Below are 24,111 nucleotides of genomic sequence, written 5' to 3'. Positions count from 1 at the left end.
ATGTCACTGGACCTTAGTAAATTCATAGGATGGCTTGTCACGGATATTAGGTCAGCCATTTTGTCCCTTAATGATGTCACTGGACCTTAGTAAATTCATAGGATGGCTTGTCATGGATATTAGGTCAGCCATTTTGTCCCTGAGTGATGTCACTAGTCATTTGTAAATTCATAGGCTGCCTTGTCATGGATATTAGGTCAGCCATTTTGTCCCTTAGTGATGTCACTGGACCTTAGTAAATTCATAGGATGGCTTGTCACGGATAATTAGGTCAGCCATTTTGTCCTATAGTGATGTCACTGTTTCTTAGTAAATTGAGAGCCTGCATTCTCCTGAACCTTATTTCAGCTGAATATATTAATATATTTGCACTTTGATCAATGCAGATATATATATTTCTCTTGTAAAGATGCACTTAATCCTTATTTCTAGAACTTAAATGCCTTGAAAATATGTGGTTTGATACCAGACTAAAACCAACAGCCATGAATATGCATATACATAAATAAAATAACATTTGCAGTTAGAGTAGGGCTAATAACTATCTGTGTATTAATATTTACATTGTGTTGGACTGCATTTAGCCGTTTACTGATCTAATGGTTACAAACACATTATTATTACAAATAAGGTTTTACTGTTCCTCTAAAAGATATATATGCATGTAATATAAAGTTGTTGCTAAGTAAACGACTGTTTTTTTAAAATCCATAGATATATATGAAAGACGATGTACTCAGAATAAAATAATAATAAAATATACTTGTCCTACGGATATAGGTATAAATATCTGTAAACAATATCTGTATAAACACTGAGTTCTGGGGGTAAATGTATCAAGCTGCGAGTTTCCGTCGGGTTTGAAAAAGTGGAAATGTTGCCTATAGCAACCAATCAGATTCTAGCTGTGATTTTGTAGAATGTACTTTATAAATGATAACTAGAATCTAAATGGTTGCTATAGGCAACATCTCCACTTTTTCAAACCCGACGGAAACTCGCAGCTTGATATATTTATCCCCTGATGACACCACTTTTAATCGGAGAGTACTGATGTCATCATTTCCCTGTTTATTAGGAAACCAGTGGATTATAGGGAATAATGCATCCACCACTAAAAATTATTAAGGATATTAGATGTCCCCCAGAAGACCTATGACCTCTATAACAGTACCCGGCCTGCGTTCTTGTGTCTTTATATGAACATGGAACTCCGCAGTGACTTATAATATGCTTATAATCTACAGTAAGGGGTACATTATTCCATATGTCATTTGTGTGCATAGTAAAACAATATGATTCTGGTCCTGGATGATGCTATATGATCTATGTTTGTCTATGCGCCTGTTTTTATTTTTTAGCTACATAATAATGATCCCCATATTCATATAAGATAAGGTTGATGCTATATTTTACAAGATACGACCAGTTTATAGTTTTGAGTTATGTCATAGTTGCCAACATTGGCAGCTTGTGTCCCAGGAGGTCCAGGGGTCAGGTGGGTGTGTGGGGCCGGGGCTCGAAGAATGCTGTCACCACCCTTTTCGACCAATAAAACTAGGGGACGGGGCCACAATGATGCGTCCATGACGCCAATAAGCCCCACCCTCTCTCCCGGGAGTCCGGGAGACTGACCCAGATTTCGGGAGTCTCCCGGATATTCCGGGAGAGTTGGCAAGTATGAGTTATGTGTAGTATTATCAGTCAATCATAATCATACAACTCCCATCATGCTTTGCCAAACTCTGCTAACTGATGAGTACCACTATATGTCTACTATGTACCTGAAATACATGTAAATTTATCCCCCCAAAAAAATATTTAATAAATACCCCCTAGAGGATTACATATGTTTATATTTTTAGTCATTTTGCACCCCTTGAATCTGTGTGTGATACCCCCGAGGGTCCACGTACAACAGGTTAAAGATTCCTGGTATGAGCACACGAAACGTTATTAAATACAGCGACTGTCTGCAGATTGCAGGACGATTTACAATTCAATTTAGTTGCCCTCTTTATGGGCCTGTATGAGTAAAAATTCGGCTGCAAAATATGGTGGTGCTTAGTTTGAATTGTAAGATACATCCAACGCAAAGCATAATAAAATAATAAATGTTTATGATGTCACCTACATAAGAGATAATAGTGTCTTGACAGTGATATTAATAAATCCAATAGTCACATTTTCCATATAAAGTGTATTGAAACACAAACAACATCTGTCATGTATTTACTTTATAAATGACACTTATATTTACACACGTTTACTGTGCTCGTCTTACACTTGCCTGTCCCCGTTCTACACCTCCAGGCGTAAGACGTCGCAAGTCTGAGATACCGACGCATTTTGGTACTTAGGCGCAGTAGGGAAATGATTTACACTCTGCAAATGGATTGACGTCAACAGTTTATCATTATTATAAGAATTTACAGTGATTATATAGCTATTTTATATGTGTGCAATCTATGTAATATGAGACCGGAAAGATTCACCTATAAGGTACTTTGAATTTCTCAGGTGTTCAGTGAGAAAACATCACTCATCCTCTGGTGGAGGACGAGGAGCGCCCGTGTTTAAGCGCCAACCCTGGGTGATTAGAGCCACAGCTTACAAAAACGGAAGCCACTCTACGGCCGTTAAAGTGTCTGCACCCACAATCCCGCTGGTAATTATTGTGATGTCATCTGTTGACGTGTATTTGTACATTGAAGATGTCTCTTCCTCTCTGTGTTTGTTTTAAAAATTAGTTTGAAGTTATAAGGCTTGCAGAAACATATTCTATGTATACGTTCCACGATATAAGTCACAAATATGTGTGTTAAGCCCTTAAAAATTACAAAAGGGATTATTTATTTTTATTAAAACATGCAAAGCTGACTCCTATCACTGCTGACGGGTTGAAAATATTTTTTGGGTAATGTCTTCTCTAACCCAAAATATCTAAAAATGTTATATTCATATTCACAAGTAGACATACTTAATTAATCCTTAATCTTTCCACTGCTAAGGACTAGTGGTCTTTGTCAAGAACACTAACAAGGGGGCCATGCTACCGTAGCTTTGAGATCGGACAACCCATGGTGCGCTGTACACTTATGGCAGACATATAAATAAACCTATACATGCATACAAAGTATATTCTAGGATCCATAAGTGTGTAACTGTCTAAAATGAGATTTTATCCACAATCTGAAAAATGAATCCATCAAATTTTGCCTTGGATTGACTCAAGACCCCCCCCCCCAAATAAATAAATAAATAAATAAATAAAAGGGTATGGGAAAGAAAGGTAAAAAAGAAAACACAAAAAACATAAAATAAAATAAAACTTTGTTGTAAGTAATTAAACTGACTGACAAAATATGACAAATGCAAAAGTATATGATGTTTTTATTATTATTATTATTATTATTATTATTATTTTATTATATGTTTGTATAATGTCATGTGTTCTCATCCAATTGTGGCATATTTCATAACATATTTTTTTGGGGTAGACAACATTTTTTAGAACATTAATAATTCGACAATAAGTTTACAGCATTCTTTTACCGTACTTTCACCATATACACATAAGAGTTTAAACTTAAAGCTCAACTTCCAAACATCCCATCTTATGTTATTACGCCTGAGCAGTGACATCACTCTTCCTGAATTGAAAGAAAAAAATGTTCACTTATCAACTGTGACAACTTTAATTTATGTATCAAATGTAATCTGAAATTGTTGTCTACCAAATTAACATTGTACATGTAATTTAATCTTATTTTCTGACATTCTTAAAGCAAAGTTGTTGCATATGTATATATATAGATAGATAGATATAGATAGTTGTTTGTGTATATATAAATATATATATATATCTATATATATATATATATATATATATATATATATATATATATATATATATAGCGAGAGAGATAGAGAGAGGGAGATGTGTTCATGTGTGTATATATATTTATATATATATAGATACATATATTTATATAGATATATACATATGTATATATATATGTATATATATATATATATATATATATATATACATATATATATATATATATGTGTGTGTGTGTATATATATATATATATATATATATATATATATATATATATTGCTATCCTTTTAAAATAATCACAAGCGGCTTTAGAATAGGATATTATAAGTTGGCTCCATTTTTACTCCTTTTAAAAACATATGCTACTTTTATCTACATTTTAAAATTCAATACATTGTGATTGTCCGTTCCTTTGTCAAGAGGCACTGCAACAAAGGGGTTAATGAACTAGATACGTCGTTTCTATATCCAACCAGTCAATTTATGACTAAAATCTCCCTCAGATCCATAGCGGGTGGTTTAAATACATAAAAAAATAAATATTTGACACTGTAATGGATTTTTTCACTTACCTTTTGTCTCTGCTTGCAGTTCCTGGAGAGATGCACTGTGAGGCTGAAGCTAAACATGGCCGCCCGACGAGTTTTCCTGTCAGACGGTACAGAGGCTTTTGAACCGAAAGACATACCTCATGATACTGATGTTTATATCTCCACCGGAGAGCCTTTCACAGATCCTCTGAAAAATGTTAAAGGTACTAAAAAAAAAAAAAAAAAAGAAAAGAATATAACTAAAGCGTTTGGCTTTAGGGTCTAAGAATAATTTTTCACTCAGTCTTTTGCTTGGTTTAACAAAACTAATGTTTACTCATTTACAGCTCAGTAAGAGTATAATGTGCCTAATGAAAGAGGAATCTACTGACAGACACGTTTATTGCCCTTCATTAGCATTGGTGCTTAATTTAATATAGATCTGAATAGACATTAGGGAGCCTGCAGGAGGTTAAATGGAGAAAAATATAAGAAATTAAATAGCAGATTATTGAATTTGCTGTTTAGTTTCAGTGACACCTAACAGACACATCCCATTAGGCATGCCATACCAGATACAGAAACGCTTCAAAGTAAGGTAATTAATGTATTGACTTACGAGCATAAACGATTAAACCCTAAAAATCTAAGTTTGTAATATTAACGCCCAAAAAAGCCCTCGGCAGTCACTGAAACGGTGTAAATCATATTTTAACTGCATTTCAAGCACCTGATATATTCAAAACTACCTGGTTAGTCTCTGCAAAGACAGTTCCGTGATGATAATTACTAATCATAGAATTATTGTCATTTAACTTTCAATTTCTGTGTAAAACAGCAAAACAAAAGCATTGTTGCATTAATCGGTGATTATAAACGATAAAATATTCGGCGAAGGAAAAAAAAATACTTGTTTTGTTTAAAAACGATTAGATATAATTTAACATTAAACACATTAAACACTGTAACATTATTATTATTTTTGAATAAAATAATCCTGTCAGGACGGTTAGATGTTCCATTTTATTCAGGGAATGTATTATATATTTTTTTATTTTTTTTGCTTCTATGTTGGTAAAATACTTCTCTTTCCTCTTGCAGGGAATCCCCACCCCACCTTGTTTTCTTAAATAATTGTGTTGCTTAAACTGCTTTCATATGAACCCGGGATATTATCGGGGCGGCAGAAGCTCTTATCTGTCAAATTCCTGGTAGACGCCGTTCATACGGAACACGGGTCTACCCGGGTCTCCATGGCAACATCACAAGAGGAGCTCTGATTGGCTCCTCTTGTGATGTTAACATAATGTCTGGTGAGACGTGTATCACTATTCATAGTGCGAGTGACCCGGGTCAGACCCGGGAATTACTTCACCCAGGTCGGCTGACCCAGGAATTAGACCTGGAGTCATTCATACTGCAGCCTAGACCCGGGTTGGGACTTCAGTATGAAAGGGGTATTAGTTGTGTATGAGTCAGTTTCTCCATTAGCTTATAATATTATAAGGTGTATTAATGCTTGCGGTTGTTTACAGCTTTGTTCTCCGATAAGAATGAGGCTGCAGGCTTTTGTACAGGTCAAAAAAATCTGATGCGACATCTAATCTCTAATATAATTTACAGTTGGGAGTGCGCTATTCTTTAGGATACACAAGTTTTCCTAAGGGACTCTGAAGTGATGACATCAGAACTCGCCCATTATAAGCGATAACATCACAATTCATTGTTCATACAGATGCTATTTATAGGCTTTTATATATATATATATATATATATATATATGTATGTATATGTATATGTATATGTATGTATATATATATATATATATATATATATATATATATATATATATATATATAAATATATATATACATATATAGTAATGTGATTTTTTTAATGAGATCACATCATTCTCAGGGGGCAAAATGTACCAAACTGCAATTTTCCGGCGGGTTTGAAAAGTGGGGATGTTACCCATAGCAACCAATCAGATTCTAGCTATTATTTTGTAGGATGTACTAAATAAATGATAACTAGAATCTGATTGGTTGCTATAGGCAACATCTCCACTTTTCAGACCCGCAGGAAACTCGCAGTTTGATACATTTAACCCTTAGGGGTCGATTCAGTTTCAGCGTTAGTACTATTACCTTAAATACGGTAATTTTAGCCCAGATTTTTACTTGCGGCCCCCGAGAGGTGCGAGCAAAAATCAGTGTTAACATTACCGTACTAACGGTAGTACTGCGCACTTTTACCGTACTAACAGTAAAAGTGCGCAGGTCGTGTTATTCCTGGAATAATGCAGCCGAATTGAATTGGCCCCTTAGAGTGTTATTTTTGAATTATTTCTATGGTTTGGGGCTGATAATCAGTTGTGATATCACAGGTGCAGGGTTCTGTATTGGTTAGTGTGAGTATGTGATGTTAATTTGATTTTGCATAGACACAATAGATTTCGCTTTACCTGTCACTTCCCAACCCATCAAACTTCTATAATGCATGTATTCATGGATCTAATTGAATTATTATTTGCTTGTGAAGATAGAAAACACCCTGTATAATCTGCATTATAGTTCCATGTGGTTGGTTTATTGGCTGTGAGTATGTGAGAAATGCTCCCCGTTGTCTGTAGTGTAACTAGTGTTTCTTCTAATGACATTTTAAGGGCCACTAAACCTGAATTGTGACATGCTGTGGACACTACAAGTTGCACTTTCCAGCAGTAGGTACAGGTCTAAGCAGGGCCGTAAGTAGGGCTGTGCGACAGAGGCGACCGCCCAGGGCGCAACGCTGCAAGGGGGTGCAATTTAGGAATATTTTAGGTAAATTTGGTTAAAATTGAGGGCTAGGAGGGCGGCATATGTCTTTCTCGCCCCGGGCGCTAGAATTCTAAGTTACGGCTCTGGGTCTAAGGGACCTGTCTATTAAATCTCAGCGATAAGTGTATTTTATTAAAATGCATAGCGGGGAAGTTTTCCCCAAATAACACACACTGTGGCATAACCTTTTACCAAACCAAATAAAGACACGGACACCAAATTAAAGTTGGAATGAATGACGGTATTTATTAATATTTAAACTAATAGGACTGTAAGGCGGACGAGAGCAGGGCAGTCAGGAACGCAAAACCAATAAAGGTGGAAAGGTCAGACCATAGTACCACCAACCCAGGATCATACCTTATCTATTGGCCGGTGCTAAGATCAAGTCCAGCGGCAAGACTACGCCCCCTATTAACTCCGCCAGTATAAACCATACAAACTGGCCCAATGGTCCTCCTAACATACGGACCAACCATAGTATGACACCATAACCACAGAGGGGTAGTGACCTATGACAAGATCACCCGAGCACCATATGCACAGTTACCGACTGCACTGCTTTCCTACTCTAATCAACTACAACTCCAAAGTTACCCAAGAAATTGCAGGGAGGGCGGGAGGAATCCGGAAGCAGGAAGAACTATATCCTGTCTGCACTGACTTATAACTGTGTATAAGTCCCAACCCCTTCCTGCTCCCATTGGCTGAAAATCCAGGAATCCACAGATAATAGGTTCTTTGGCAAGTCACTCACCCGCATGATTTTAACTGCGTTTAGTCTAATGGACACACTTAGCTTATCGCAGCCATAAAATTTGTCTTATTAAATATGGCTTTTATGGCTTTTATCGCTGTGGCAGCAGATCGATACTAAGCTTCTACAGTGAGAGCTGTTCAGTGCGATAAGTGTTAGTCCTGATACACAGTGCAAAAAAATCTCTCCCGATGCGACATCGTTAATGATTTTACCAACGACTGAGAGTCCCGATCAGCATGCAGATTCCTGTGTACACACTATACACGTTTTACAAGATTTACCTTCAGGTCTGTGCTCTTCATCTGTCATAACCATTGGCTGAAAAGATTGTGACTCTGTAAACTCTATAGATCTCTGCCTACACTATTAGTCGTGAGCGCTTACACACTGTAGATTTTGCCTGACATTGTTCCATTGTTCATAGAGAGGTTTAGTGCGGTTATATAAAAGAAACGATACAGGGGTAAATGTATGAAGCTCCGGGTTCTTCAACACCTGCAAGTTCGGCTTCATACATTTACCCCACAATCTGCTTTGGACTGAAAACATGATACACACTAATGCGATATCGGTTCTAACAGTCGTTTATCGGGTGATTGGCACGAAGGCAATTAGGTGAAAAACCTGTAGTGTGTACCCAGTCTTATCAAGCTCGAGGTCCCTGTTCTCTTCTACTGAGCATGTGTGGTCACTCGCTGCCCGGTTGGGGCTTCCAGTTACAATGCTATTGAAATAAATAAATAAAAGCTTTTATACATGAAAATATAGCAGTAGATATAATTTACAAGTTATATTATATCTCACCCCCAGAAAATAATATTTATTTTCTAGGGAACGTGATAATAGCCCTATGCATGTTAAAAAGATATTGTCAGGCACCATAACTGCGCTTCCCTGCGCTCGGACAGGAACGGACGTGTTCTCCTCTCAGCACGGCAACAGGGCACAGCCTGGCTAATAGAACCGGGGCGCTCATCTGAATCTGATAACCGCCTTTTCTCTAATTAGGAGGGTTTTTTTTAAACCCAGCTCTGACCAAGTGCCAGAATAGCAGTTGTCTTGAGCTCTGGTTCCTGTGAAACCTTCCTCTCACTGATATTTAACCCTTTGGATTTACTATTTGGTCTTGACCCTTGCCTGGGCCTTGACTATAATTTCTCTCCACATTTCGGATTTACTGAATTCTGTTTTGACCTCGACTATGTGTCCAACGGAGCACAGAACAGTTGGTGAGTATACAACTCTTACAAGTATTTATGTTGTTATCTAAGAGCAATTAATTTATATACCTATTGGGCCTGAGTCATTGAGGAGAGTAAGGCAAAAAAAAAGGAGTAAATTCTGGACAAACCAAGTTACAATGCAAGGGGTGCAAATTAATTTATTATTTTGTAGGTAAGTCAAATACTGGCTGCTTTTTCATCTAGCACACAAATACTTGATAGCTTTATTTTTACACTGAAATGTAAAGTTGATCTAGGACATGCCCTACCCCAACTATAAATCTGTCCCCACATTTTAAATTTACCCCCCCCCTCCAATGCAACATGGTTTTGCCAAGGTGCAAAGTTACTCCTTTTTTTTTTAGCTTTGCTCTCCTTAATGACTCAGGCCCATTAAGAGAGAAGGTAGACCTCTTCTCACACACACTATCGCATTCATTCTGTGAACAACAGGAGAATATATCATTGATTATACAGTGAAAAATGTATTAGGGCAACCTATCGTGACAAAGGGTTTCTTGAACTTCAAACTCGAATACTGTAATGTTCGCTATGCTAATTAGAAACAAATATTACAAATGCTATAAAAGTAGCCATTTAAGCTACATGGCAACTTTTTATATTTTATTTCAACATCTTTGGTTTAAATGCAAGATGCGAGCTCGAATCTTGAACTGCAAATTAGGCTGTGACAGTTTAACCCCGATTTGAAGCCAAAAATCACAATTGCACCGTGAATAGGTCCAAGGCCATCAAACCGGACTTTTCATCGAATTTCAAACTGGTATGATTCATGCATCTCTAGTCATTAGTTCCTGGTGAATAGATAAGTTGCATTCTTATGAATATTGCCCATAAATTGCCTCCACTGTGCCTAGGTGACAGATACACTCTAAGCTGGTAATAGGGGATTGACATGGATTTCAACTAACATTCACGTTTAGCATTCATTTGCATGCAGGTCATTAGTCAGATTTGATTGGCTGATGTCAGGTTCCGCCCACAAAGACGGAGGTTCCGTACCCTTATATCTGGCTCTGCGTGTGCTCACTGCTTAAAGGGCAAATACGTCCCTGGGCACATATTTGTTATTACTTCCCACCAAGAAAAACACATGTAATCTCCATAAAATAATTTGATGCCTATTTCTCATGCTGTCCGTCATGCATATTGTATATATTTCTGTGTTTTATTTCCTAGGTGTTCTGCTGCTGTTGTCGCTGTCGTTTTAATATTAATGCCAGAAACAACTTTGTTGTGCACATCGGAATACTAGGACAATGAAAAATAATATCAATAAACGTATATATAGCGTAAGCTGTGGACAGTCTAGAATCTATTTAACATATGCTTATGTTTCGTAAAATATTAAAGGGACACTATCATTATAATTGTGTGACTAAACCTAGCTGTTAAAGGACATCTATTTTCTACAGATAATATTTTGCTACATTGAAATTTCTTCACTGCTTTGTTCTTGCATCGCAGAACTGCCTATGTTGTCTGTCTATTCTCTGTTTCTCAGTAACGTGCCATTTTTTGCTGTGAAATAGTTGGTAGTTGGAGTTGTCGCTAATTTGCTGATCCACTAGCTGCAAAATTTGCATATGAGCGGCGCATTTTATTTTGCGCTGTTTGCCTCTGTAGCTCTTTGCTGTCATTCTCAGGTGTTTGTAGATACCTACATACAAGTGGCAGAAAAAATAAAATCCCAAAAAAAGAATTCTGTGCCATGCAGAGACCTGACCATTTGCTTCCAAGAGATATTGATCTGTTCCCAAATGTAGTACTTGCTGGACTGACAAACGCTTGTTATGCATGAATTCCTTAATTGAGTCTAGAATTATTTAGTCATAAAGTCAGTGCTAAATGCAACACCCCGCTTCTAGGATCTATGTAGGAAATTCAACATAAGGGGAAAAAGGAGGACAGTGGGAATGTCACTCACCGGACGGTTAGTGCCTCTGGTTTGGGACATGGGTCTCTCTCTCTCTTGTCGGCGCCTGTTCTGCGCCGCGGCCGTCCGCCATCTTGACCAAGGATTGCGCATGTGCAGAAACCATGGACTGTTTAAACCTTGCTCATAGTCTTATTGGTCAATCAATCACCTCTCACTACTTAAGGCACCTGTTACTCTATTACCGTTGCCTGTTCTTGGTTCTCATTCCCTTGTGACTCCGACGCGTTTCCGGTTTCTACTCGTGCTCTCTGTTTGCTGTGGAACATACCTGCGCCTGGACAAGCCTTCTCTCTATATCGTGGTACAACTGGCCAGCCGCAGACCACTCCACGCTACCTTGTTACATACCTGCACCTGGACAAGCCTTCTCTCCATATCATGGTACAACTTGCTAGTCGCAGACCACTCTACGCTACCTTGTTACATACCTGCACCTGGACAAGCCTTCTCTCCATATCATGGTACAACTTGCCAGCCGCAGACCACTCTACGCTCCCTTGTTACATACCTGCACCTGGACAAGCCTTCTCTCCATATCATGGTACAACTTGCTAGTCGCAGACCACTTCACGCTACCTTGTTACATACCTGCACCTGGACAAGCCTTCTCTCCATATCAGTGGTACAACTTGCTAGTCGCAGACCACTCTACGCTACCTTGTTACATACCTGCACCTGGACAAGCCTTCTCTCCATATCGTGGTACAACTTGCTAGTCGCAGACCACTCCACGCTACGTTGTTACATACCTGCACCTGGACAAGCCTTCTCTCCATATCGTGGTACAACTTGCTAGTCGCAGACCACTCCACGCTACCTTGTTACATACCTGCACCTGGACAAGCCTTCTCCCCATATCATGGTACAACTTGCTAGTCGCAGACCACTCTACGCTACCTTGTTACATACCTGCACCTGGACAAGCCTTCTCTCCATATCATGGTACAACTTGCTAGTCGCAGACCACTCTACGCTACCTTGTTACATACCTGCACCTGGACAAGCCTTCTCTCCATATCATGGTACAACTTGCTAGTCGCAGACCACTCTACGCTACCTTGTTACATACCTGCACCTGGACAAGCCTTCTCTCCATATCATGGTACAACTTGCTAGTCGCAGACCACTCTACGCTACCTTGTTACATACCTGCACCTGGACAAGCCTTCTCTCCATATCGTGGTACAACTTGCTAGTCGCAGACCACTCCACGCTACCTTGTTACATACCTGCACCTGGACAAGCCTTCTCCCCATATCATGGTACAACTTGCTAGTCGCAGACCACTCTACGCTACCTTGTTACATACCTGCACCTGGACAAGCCTTCTCTCCATATCATGGTACAACTTGCTAGTCGCAGACCACTCTACGCTACCTTGTTACATACCTGCACCTGGACAAGCCTTCTCTCCATATCGTGGTACAACTTGTCAGCCGCAGACCACTCCACGCTACCTTGTTACATACCTGCACCTGGACAAGCCTTCTCTCCATATCAGTGGTACAACTTGCTAGTCGCAGACCACTCTACGCTACCTTGTTACATACCTGCACCTGGACAAGTCTTCTCCCCATATCATGGTACAACTTGCTAGTCGCAGACCACTCCACGCTACCTTGTTACATACCTGCACCTGGACAAGTCTTCTCCCCATATCATGGTACAACTTGCTAGTCGCAGACCACTCTACGCTACCTTGTTACATACCTGCACCTGGACAAGCCTTCTCTCCATATCATGGTACAACTTGCTAGTCGCAGACCTCTCTACGCTACCTGATAACATACCTGCACCTGGACAAGCCTTCTCTCCATATCAGTGGTACAACTTGCTAGTCGCAGACCACTCTACGCTACCTTGTTACATACCTGCACCTGGACAAGCCTTCTCTCCATATCAGTGGTACAACTTGCTAGTCGCAGACCACTTAACGCTACCTTGTTACATACCTGCACCTGATCAAGCCTTCTCTCCATATCATGGTACAACTTGCTAGTCGCAGACCTCTCTACGCTACCTGATAACATACCTGCACCTGGACAAGCCTTCTCTCCATATCAGTGGTACAACTTGCTAGTCGCAGACCACTCTACGCTACCTTGTTACATACCTGCACCTGGACAAGCCTTCTCTCCATATCGTGGTACAACTGGCCAGCCGCAGACCACTTAACGCTACCTTGTTACATACCTGCACCTGGACAAGCCTTCTCTCCATATCGTGGTACAACTTGCCAGCCGCAGACCACTTCACGCTACCTTGTTACATACCTGCACCTGGACAAGCCTTCTCTCCATATCAGTGGTACAACTTGCTAGTCGCAGACCACTCTACGCTCCCTTGTTACATACCTGCACCTGGACAAGCCTTCTCTCCATATCGTGGTACAACTTGCTAGTCGCAGACCACTCTACGCTCCCTTGTTACATACCTGCACCTGGACAAGCCTTCTCTCCATATCATGGTACAACTTGCCAGCCACAGACCACTTAACGCTACCTTGTTACATACCTGCACCTGGACAAGCCTTCTCTCCATATCAGTGGTACAACTTGCCAGCCGCAGACCACTTCACGCTACCTTGTTACATACCTGCACCTGGACAAGCCTTCTCTCCATATCGTGGTACAACTTGCCAGCCGCAGACCACTTCACGCTACCTTGTTACATACCTGCACCTGGACAAGCCTTCTCTCCATATCGTGGTACAACTTGCCAGCCGCAGACCACTCTACGCTACCTTGTTACATACCTGCACCTGGACAAGCCTTCTCTCCATATCATGGTACAACTTGCCAGCCGCAGACCACTCTACGCTACCTTGTTACATACCTGCACCTGGACAAGCCTTCTCTCCATATCATGGTACAACTTGCCAGCCGCAGACCACTTAACGCTACCTTGTTACATACCTGCACCTGGACAAGCCTTCTCTCCATATCAGTGGTACAACTTGCTAGTCGCAGACCACTTCACGCTACCTTGTTACATACCTGCACCTGGACAAGCCTTCTCTCCATATCAGTGGTACAACTTGCCAGCCGCAGACCACTTCACGCTACCTTGTTACATACCTGCACCTGGACAAGCCTTCTCTCCATATCAGTGGTACAACTTGCTAGTCGCAGACCACTCTACGCTCCCTTGTTACATACCTGCACCTGGACAAGCTTTCTCTCCATATCATGGTACAACTTGCCAGCCACAGACCACTTAACGCTACCTTGTTACATACCTGCACCTGGACAAGCCTTCTCTCCATATCATGGTACAACTTGCCAGCCGCAGACCACTTCACGCTACCTTGTTACATACCTGCACCTGGACAAGCCTTCTCTCCATATCATGGTACAACTTGCTAGTCGCAGACCTCTCTACGCTACCTGATAACATACCTGCACCTGGACAAGCCTTCTCTCCATATCAGTGGTACAACTTGCTAGTCGCAGACCACTCTACGCTACCTTGTTACATACCTGCACCTGGACAAGCCTTCTCTCCATATCAGTGGTACAACTTGCTAGTCGCAGACCACTTAACGCTACCTTGTTACATACCTGCACCTGATCAAGCCTTCTCTCCATATCATGGTACAACTTGCTAGTCGCAGACCTCTCTACGCTACCTGATAACATACCTGCACCTGGACAAGCCTTCTCTCCATATCAGTGGTACAACTTGCTAGTCGCAGACCACTCTACGCTACCTTGTTACATACCTGCACCTGGACAAGCCTTCTCTCCATATCGTGGTACAACTGGCCAGCCGCAGACCACTTAACGCTACCTTGTTACATACCTGCACCTGGACAAGCCTTCTCTCCATATCGTGGTACAACTTGCCAGCCGCAGACCACTTCACGCTACCTTGTTACATACCTGCACCTGGACAAGCCTTCTCTCCATATCAGTGGTACAACTTGCTAGTCGCAGACCACTCTACGCTCCCTTGTTACATACCTGCACCTGGACAAGCCTTCTCTCCATATCGTGGTACAACTTGCTAGTCGCAGACCACTCTACGCTCCCTTGTTACATACCTGCACCTGGACAAGCCTTCTCTCCATATCATGGTACAACTTGCCAGCCACAGACCACTTAACGCTACCTTGTTACATACCTGCACCTGGACAAGCCTTCTCTCCATATCAGTGGTACAACTTGCCAGCCGCAGACCACTTCACGCTACCTTGTTACATACCTGCACCTGGACAAGCCTTCTCTCCATATCGTGGTACAACTTGCCAGCCGCAGACCACTTCACGCTACCTTGTTACATACCTGCACCTGGACAAGCCTTCTCTCCATATCGTGGTACAACTTGCCAGCCGCAGACCACTCTACGCTACCTTGTTACATACCTGCACCTGGACAAGCCTTCTCTCCATATCATGGTACAACTTGCCAGCCGCAGACCACTCTACGCTACCTTGTTACATACCTGCACCTGGACAAGCCTTCTCTCCATATCATGGTACAACTTGCCAGCCGCAGACCACTTAACGCTACCTTGTTACATACCTGCACCTGGACAAGCCTTCTCTCCATATCAGTGGTACAACTTGCCAGCCGCAGACCACTCCACGCTACCTTGTTACATACCTGCGCCTGGACAAGCCTTCTCTCCATATCAGTGGTACAACTTGCCAGCCGCAGACCACTTCACGCTACCTTGTTACATACCTGCACCTGGACAAGCCTTCTCTCCATATCAGTGGTACAACTTGCTAGTCGCAGACCACTCTACGCTCCCTTGTTACATACCTGCACCTGGACAAGCTTTCTCTCCATATCATGGTACAACTTGCCAGCCACAGACCACTTAACGCTACCTTGTTACATACCTGCACCTGGACAAGCCTTCTCTCCATATCATGGTACAACTTGCCAGCCGCAGACCACTTCACGCTACCTTGTTACATACCTGCACCTGGACAAGCCTTCTCTCCATATCAGTGGTACAACTTGCCAGCCGCAGACCACTCTACGCTACCTTGTTACATACCTGCACCTGGACAAGCCTTCTCTCCATATCAGTGGTACAACTTGCTAGTCGCAGACCACTCTACGCTCCCTTGTTACATACCTGCACCTGGACAAGCCTTCTCTCCATATCATGGTACAACTTGCCAGCCACAGACCACTTAACGCTACCTTGTTGCATACCTGCACCTGGACAAGCCTTCTCTCCATATCAGTGGTACAACTTGCCAGCCGCAGACCACTTCACGCTACCTTGTTACATACCTGCACCTGGACAAGCCTTCTCTCCATATCATGGTACAACTTGCCAGCCGCAGACCACTTAACGCTACCTTGTTACATACCTGCACCTGGACAAGCCTTCTCTCCATATCAGTGGTACAACTTGCTAGTCGCAGACCACTTCACGCTACCTTGTTACATACCTGCACCTGGACAAGCCTTCTCTCCATATCAGTGGTACAACTTGCCAGCCGCAGACCACTTCACGCTACCTTGTTACATACCTGCACCTGGACAAGCCTTCTCTCCATATCGTGGTACAACTTGCTAGTCGCAGACCACTCTACGCTCCCTTGTTACATACCTGCACCTGGACAAGCCTTCTCTCCATATCATGGTACAACTTGCCAGCCACAGACCACTTAACGCTACCTTGTTGCATACCTGCACCTGGACAAGCCTTCTCTCCATATCAGTGGTACAACTTGCCAGCCGCAGACCACTTCACGCTACCTTGTTACATACCTGCACCTGGACAAGCCTTCTCTCCATATCATGGTACAACTTGCCAGCCGCAGACCACTTAACGCTACCTTGTTACATACCTGCACCTGGACAAGCCTTCTCTCCATATCAGTGGTACAACTTGCTAGTCGCAGACCACTTCACGCTACCTTGTTACATACCTGCACCTGGACAAGCCTTCTCTCCATATCAGTGGTACAACTTGCCAGCCGCAGACCACTTCACGCTACCTTGTTACATACCTGCACCTGGACAAGCCTTCTCTCCATATCAGTGGTACAACTTGCTAGTCGCAGACCACTCTACGCTCCCTTGTTACATACCTGCACCTGGACAAGCTTTCTCTCCATATCATGGTACAACTTGCCAGCCACAGACCACTTAACGCTACCTTGTTACATACCTGCACCTGGACAAGCCTTCTCTCCATATCATGGTACAACTTGCCAGCCGCAGACCACTTCACGCTACCTTGTTACATACCTGCACCTGGACAAGCCTTCTCTCCATATCAGTGGTACAACTTGCCAGCCGCAGACCACTCTACGCTACCTTGTTACATACCTGCACCTGGTCAAGCCTTCTCTCCATATCAGTGGTACAACTTGCCAGCCGCAGACCACTCTACGCTACCTTGTTACATACCTGCACCTGGACAAGTCTTCTCTTCATATCAGTGGTACAACTTGCTAGTCGCAGACCACTTAACGCTACCTTGTTGCATACCTGCACCTGGACAAGCCTTCTCTCCATATCGTGGTACAACTTGCTAGTCGCAGACCACTCTACGCTACCTGGTAACATACCTGCACCTGGACAAGCCTTCTCTCCATATCATGGTACAACTTGCTAGTCGCAGACCACTCCACACTACCTTGTTACATACCTGCACCTGGACAAGCCTTCTCTCCATATCATGGTACAACTTGCCAGCCGCTGACCACTCTACGTTACCTGGTAACATACCTGCACCCGGACAAGTCTTCTCTCCACATCAGTGGTGAGACTTACCGGTCACAGACCGCTCCACGCTATCTAGTATTATACCAACATCTGCACAAGTCTTTACATCTACCAGCGGGAACATATGTCAGGAGCAGCTTACCCTACTATTTTGCATGGTACCTGTTATTAGGACTAAAGCCTATAGTGCCTCTGAAGTATACCTGCGAGTTGCTGACTCTCCTGCTGCATTATCGATTGGTCCTTCCATAGACTTTATCCAGTTGTCATATATTGGTCTGCTGTATGCTGCCTGTGTGCTAATGCACTTTGGAACTTTCTCCTCCTTTTATTACTGCTTATCACCACACTTCCCAGAGGGCCGGGACCTGCACAGCGGCAGCCGCTAAAACCATACTCCTTTGCGGGAGTTCCTGGAGAAGACCAGCCACTGTGTTAGACTCTGCGCCTCTGGTAAAGTGAAATTCCACCTGGTGAATTCTGGGTAAAACTCCTAGTGCCCGTGACAGGGAAGTTATAACTTTGTGTCACTTTGTGCTGTGCTGCAGAATCTAAGTAATTGCATCTTTGTTTATATGTCTTGGGTCTGAGACAGATCCATAGGTGTAACTTGTCATCAGTGTGCCTACAATGAGGCAGATTGAAGCAGTTATCTAAGACAGCAGGGGGTATATTTACTAAACTGTGGGTTTGAAAAAGTGGAGATGTTGCCTATAGCAGCCAATCAAATTCTAGTTATCATTTTGTGGAACGTACTAAATAAATGATAACTAGAATCTGATTGGTTGCCATAGGCAACATTTCCACTTCTCAAACCTGAAGTTTGGTAAATATACCCCCAACTGACTGTGGTGCGCTTTCGTAAATGGCCTCCAGTGAATGCAAAATAAATCATTATATAACCTGGTGCAGTTCCCACCAGATATCCTGAGCCGCGCCTTCATTTCTATATTTTACATGTTTATATAGATTTTAAACATAAATTATCATTTTCTTTTACTTTACACAAAATATTTATACAGCACTGAGACAATTTAGGACCAATAAGTCGCATGGTTTTGCTGTATAATTTGTGAGCAAATACCTGCACCTGCAGACAGACACATACCATTCCCACATATGGATTCCTCTTGTACTAACATTTACTTATATGCAGACAACAATTTTAAGAATCCACATTTCGCACCCTGAAGAAGCTCAGTTTCTGTCTGTCTGTCTGTCACACACACATTCACGTAGCTCTCGGCTGCCTAAGGGGACAACGCATTTTGCAGCATTCAGCTTAATGTGTTGCAACACACTCTGGCAGCCAGATGGTTAAGATGCTATGCAAATGAGTTCTGTTCTTGTCTGATGCGCGCTAGCACGAAATAAGCCTCAGACATTTATCTGCACCTCACATTTGCCAGCAGTAACTGAATAACATGGCGTTATTCAACTCCCAGCCTTGGTATCATTACATTCCTTCCCTCCGCTGCTTAGTTTTTCCTGTACTCAGCACATCAGCATGTTAGCAAGCCTACAGGGCGCGTACACTTTTATCATCTTGTGGCAATTCTGCACACTCCACTGGACATTAAAATGGATATCAAAATTCATCAAGCCAATTTCCTGCGCTCTCTGTCTCTGCTCGTATTTGTCCTTGTCTCCTAGTTTTTACACACTGCCCCTCTTATCCACCCACAGAAAGGCATCATATATAAGCTTCGTCCTGTTTGGCCGTGTTTCCCTGTGATTTACACTGCTGTTCTTTTGCTACCAAAATATTGGCACGGGCTGCTGAAAATCTCACACCCTCGCTTGCTGGATCAGCAAGCTTAACCTACCAAAATCTGGTGTTGTGCGATGTTTTTGACTGATAATCAATCTTTGTGTTGCTCGACAGTTGTTGCAGGGACATAGACTGGAGGAAGTGGCAGATGTGTCTTGTCTTCTGAGAGAAAGGGTTGTAGGTGTGCCGGGGACAAAAGTAACAAGTCGTGCATATCGGAAGCAGGCACTTTCCCGAGAGTGAGCAAACCCATCCATGGTATCATTACCGTCACTTATGATTTCATTTGTCAAGCCATCTAAAACTAAGACCTGATGTCCCCGTAGCCTTCTGTATGCCACCACTACTATCAAATACAGATAGGGAAATATACATGAGTTATATATATCATATTCCGCACTAGTACCCATTGCTTAATACATTATTAATGGCAGGCAAATGTATTATAAGATGAAAACTTTATTTATGCCAAATCCAGTGTTAAAGCAATGAATGTCATCTGACATAAAATCAGGAATACTGATGCAGAGACAAGATCCAAAGTATTGAAAATGTTAAAGGAAAGAAATCAGGATAACATATTTTTAGGACAATGTTATTTTGCATGTGTTCATGTTAACGTACTAAGGGGCTTATTTATGAAGCTACATTTAGCCCAAAATCCAGAGAAAATGGTAATGGTTTGGCCAGATTGAGTCGTGGATTGGCCGGATCAACTCATGGTTTGGCTGGATTGAATCATGATTTGTCCAAATTGTGGCATAGTTTGGCCGTATTGGGTCACGGCTTGGCCGGATTGAGTCATAGTTTGGCCGAACTGAGTTATAGTGTGTGCAAATTGAGGCATAGTTTGACCAGATCGAGTCATGGTTTGTCCGTATTGAGTCATGGTTTGGCCGCAATGAGTCATGATTTGGCTGGATCGAGTCATGGTTTGGCCAGATCGCGTTATGGTTTGGCCTGATCGAGTCATGATTTGGGCGGATTAAGTCATGGGTTGGCTGGATCAAGTCATGGTTTGGCTAGATTGAGTCATGGTTTGGCTGGATGGAGTCATGGTTTGGCTGGATGGAGTCATGGTTTGGCCAGATTGAGTCATGGCTTGGCCTGGATCGAGTCATGATTGGGCCGGATCGAGTCATGGTTTGGCCGGATCATGTCATGATTGGGCTGGATCGAGTCATGGTTTGGATAGCTTAGATGGCAGGTAAGTTTTGCTTGGCCAGTATAGTTGCTGGCAGTCACTATTTAGGGAATAAATGGAAGAGGGATGATTGGACCTCCGTTTCCTTAGACCAGGCAGTCTCCCATACTATCTGGGAACATTAGGGACATACTGTCCTGTGAGAGAGCCTGAGCCAACCAAGCTAAATTGTTCCTATGTGTTTTTATGTGAGCTGGTTTTTGCTCCCTGTGGTTAGTTAAGTACTGGATTACTGTATAGTAATGTACACTTTAGTTTTATGATTTATGCAAATCTCCCAACTGTCCTGATTGGAGGCTTTGTCCCTCTGCATAGAACAGCAGTGGTGAACGGGGGCGACATGTGTACCAGTGGGAGGGAATGAATGGGTATTGGGAGGGGTGTAAGGTGCAGCCTAACGCTGCAAAAGCACTAGACTTAAACCCCAAAAGCGATGTGACCACAACTATCTCAGTGTGACCACGCCCACATTGTGCCATGACCACGCCCTCTGCCCCGTAGATGGGAGGAGTATGATTTATGTATTGTTTTCCTGTGGAATCTTCTCCCTGAGTAAGGAAACGAGTGTGTACTATGTGCGTGTTTGTAAAATCAGTGATAAAGGAATGGAAAACTGCTATTTTTTGTTATTTAAATTGTAAAAGTTTGTTTTGACAGATGATCTGACTATAACCTGTGTTTCAGATTTGCCAGTTTTGCAGCAGCCTCCGGTATTGTTTTATTTTCTCTTATATTTTGTGTTATGTGGAGTACACACACGCACAGCAAGATTCTCATAAATGCTGTGTGATGGGCAGAGTGATGATTATGTGCTATGACATGTAACTGTTAGCAAGCACATATGTATATAATTAAAGTATAAATATAACTTTAATTAGTGCTGTCTTGTTATTTTTCAAAACATCATGCTTTTTAGCATGGTGAGTAGAAAAGTGAATTTTGCATTTTATTTAATTAAGGAATAAGCATGGCTCTCATTATGTGCATCGTTTTATTGTAATTCCCCTTTTCTGTGGTATATTGAGAAGTCCTCTCTTCTAGCTTCAGTGTTGCTTTTGTCTTATATATAGTCGGTGGCAAAAAGTTTGCCAAAGGCGAGAGCAACAGAGACACCTACAGGTCATTATTAGGAGGTGCATTTATCATCCCTCTACGCATTTATCCTGCAGACTGCCTTAAAGAGCAGTGATGGGCAGCCGGATGCATGACGGGGGCCGCATGGGTGGCCCTCTAACCTTCGAAAGGGCCGCACATTACCCATAATTTCAGTAACAAGTTAAAAGGATGTATTTAATCAAAGTGACACCTATGTGTAATAACCTACCAGCAGGCATTTTAAACAAGTGTTACAAGCTGTAACAAACCAATCTGACAATAAAGTAGGAAGGAGCCGGGGGAGAAGTCTCCCTGCGGTTCCTGTGTTACTAATCCACAGAGCTGATGGGTGGCTGTCATGAGTTGGGTTGGGGAGAGGTATCTCAGGAACAGGGACCTGAGAAATATAGGATGTTCTAGTAGCTGGAGGAAGGCTGAAGCTATGTTAACAAGATAATATTTGATGTTAATATATATCAGAAGCTGCGCCATACTCCCCTGCTCTCCCGGAATAACCAATTTCAGAGAGATTTCCCAGGAGAGCGGGCCACCGTCCTGCATACCCCTATTGACGCGTTTCACTGCAAGCTGTCTCATCATGACTCCGTCCCACACTGCGCGAGGAAGCAAATCACGGCATTGAGCAGCAGGAGGCGGAGCAGTAATGACACATGCAGCCCGCGCTTGCCACTTGGACCTCTCCTCGGGATCGCCTGGAGGGGAGGTAAAAAAAAGCTGGGAAATAGTGTTTTACAGAGTGGAATAATACATGCCTCAATTAAGTGGAGCATTTATAACTATAACTTAACTATATCAATCCATAATGCTCTCTTTCACTGCTTTGCAGCATATGTTAGAAAGTAGGTGCATCTCTAACTAAACAGGCAGAGAGTGACTGATAGCTTTGCAGACTTGTTCCGCAGATATGTGCTATGTGGGTTGATGAATCCATACACGGGGCAGTGCCAATGGTGTCACAACATATTAAATCACTGCAGCCTCAGCTCTTTTGACCGGCTTTAGACTCCATTAAGTTAGTGCCTAAAGCTTTAGGAGGAGTTTAATCTATCTGGAATGGAATGGGGAGGTAATGCTTTAAGAGAGCAGGGGGTAAATGTATGAATCTCCGGATTCTTCATCTCCGGCGTGTTCAGCCTCTTCAGCGCTTAAATTTAAAGCGGCGCTGCCTTGTAAAGGGAAACTTCCCTTTACAATGCAGCGCTGCTTTAAATTTAAGCGCTGAAGAGGCTGAACACGCCGGAGATGAAGAATCCGGAGATTCATACATTTACCCCCAGATGTGATATGTAAGCTTAACTCTGAACAATTCATTGTACGTTTCTTGGGGTTCAGTGAAGTAATACAGGAGAAAGATAGAGGATATTGGGATAATTGATATCGATGTTCACAACTTTGTTAATTTTTAAACAATTTGTGTGGCATTGGGCTGCGCGCTTTTAATGTGTTTTGGCAAATGGAATCTGCTTTTTATAAGATTTTACAGGAAAGCCGTACAAGTAAATACATCATGTCCATCTAGACTCAATCCCTCTTTTTAGATATTGGACCTCTTAGATCTTTGCAGGGAAAAATCTCCACCCAGAACAGTTTAGGCTCCGTCTGTGCCAACTGTGTGTGACTCAGCTACAATAGCAGCCCCTGCCCATCTCACTGCCAGCTCTCAGCTGTCTCCGCAGTTTAAAGAAAGATGCCAGCTTAGACACAGCTGCCACAGTCAGGACGGACTCTGTCACGTGACCTCACCCTCTTACCCCGCTGACCCGAGTCGAGATAATTACACTGGCATGCACTCCCAAAACACAAACTGGAGGTAATTAAAGTGCGGGTCTGACATCTTACAAACGTATAAAAAGAGAATATTGTTCTCTGGCTTCAGCTCACCAACCATGAATAAATCAATGATGCTGCAGGATACATTAACACTTGCCGACATATCGATTATGTGTTGTGTAAACACATTTTTCCTCTATCTCCTGGCTGGCACGCTAAATTATAAGAAGCATACTCATTACTGGATGCAAAATGCAGCCTCGTCAGCACATAAGTGGGGACTGTGTCCCTATTTTCATCCATTTCTCAGATGGTTTCAAGGCTTTGGAAATGACATTCCTGTGCAAAAAAAATATAAAAAAAAGAAAGCATACCTAGTACAAATGTATAACTAAATTTTCAGCCATGTGGACAT

The 24,111-nt window shown here is 42.3% G+C and overlaps 1 protein-coding gene across 1 annotated transcript in view; it reads left to right on the top strand.

Moving 5' to 3' along the window:
• DCDC1 (doublecortin domain containing 1) overlaps nucleotides 1-24,111 on the top strand; it is a 296,646-nt gene that overhangs the window by 47,931 nt on the left and 224,604 nt on the right. The window contains exons 4-5 of the mRNA XM_075188616.1: nucleotides 2,521-2,668; nucleotides 4,437-4,599. Of these exons, the coding sequence (XP_075044717.1) occupies nucleotides 2,521-2,668; nucleotides 4,437-4,599 (311 nt within the window). The remainder of the gene's footprint in view (nucleotides 1-2,520; nucleotides 2,669-4,436; nucleotides 4,600-24,111) is intronic.

Source organism: Mixophyes fleayi, chromosome 10 (assembly GCF_038048845.1).
Source record: "Mixophyes fleayi isolate aMixFle1 chromosome 10, aMixFle1.hap1, whole genome shotgun sequence".
Lineage (NCBI taxonomy): Eukaryota > Metazoa > Chordata > Amphibia > Anura > Limnodynastidae > Mixophyes > Mixophyes fleayi.
Note: the sequence above shows the minus strand (reverse complement) of the source record. Positions and strands in the feature narration are given on the sequence as shown.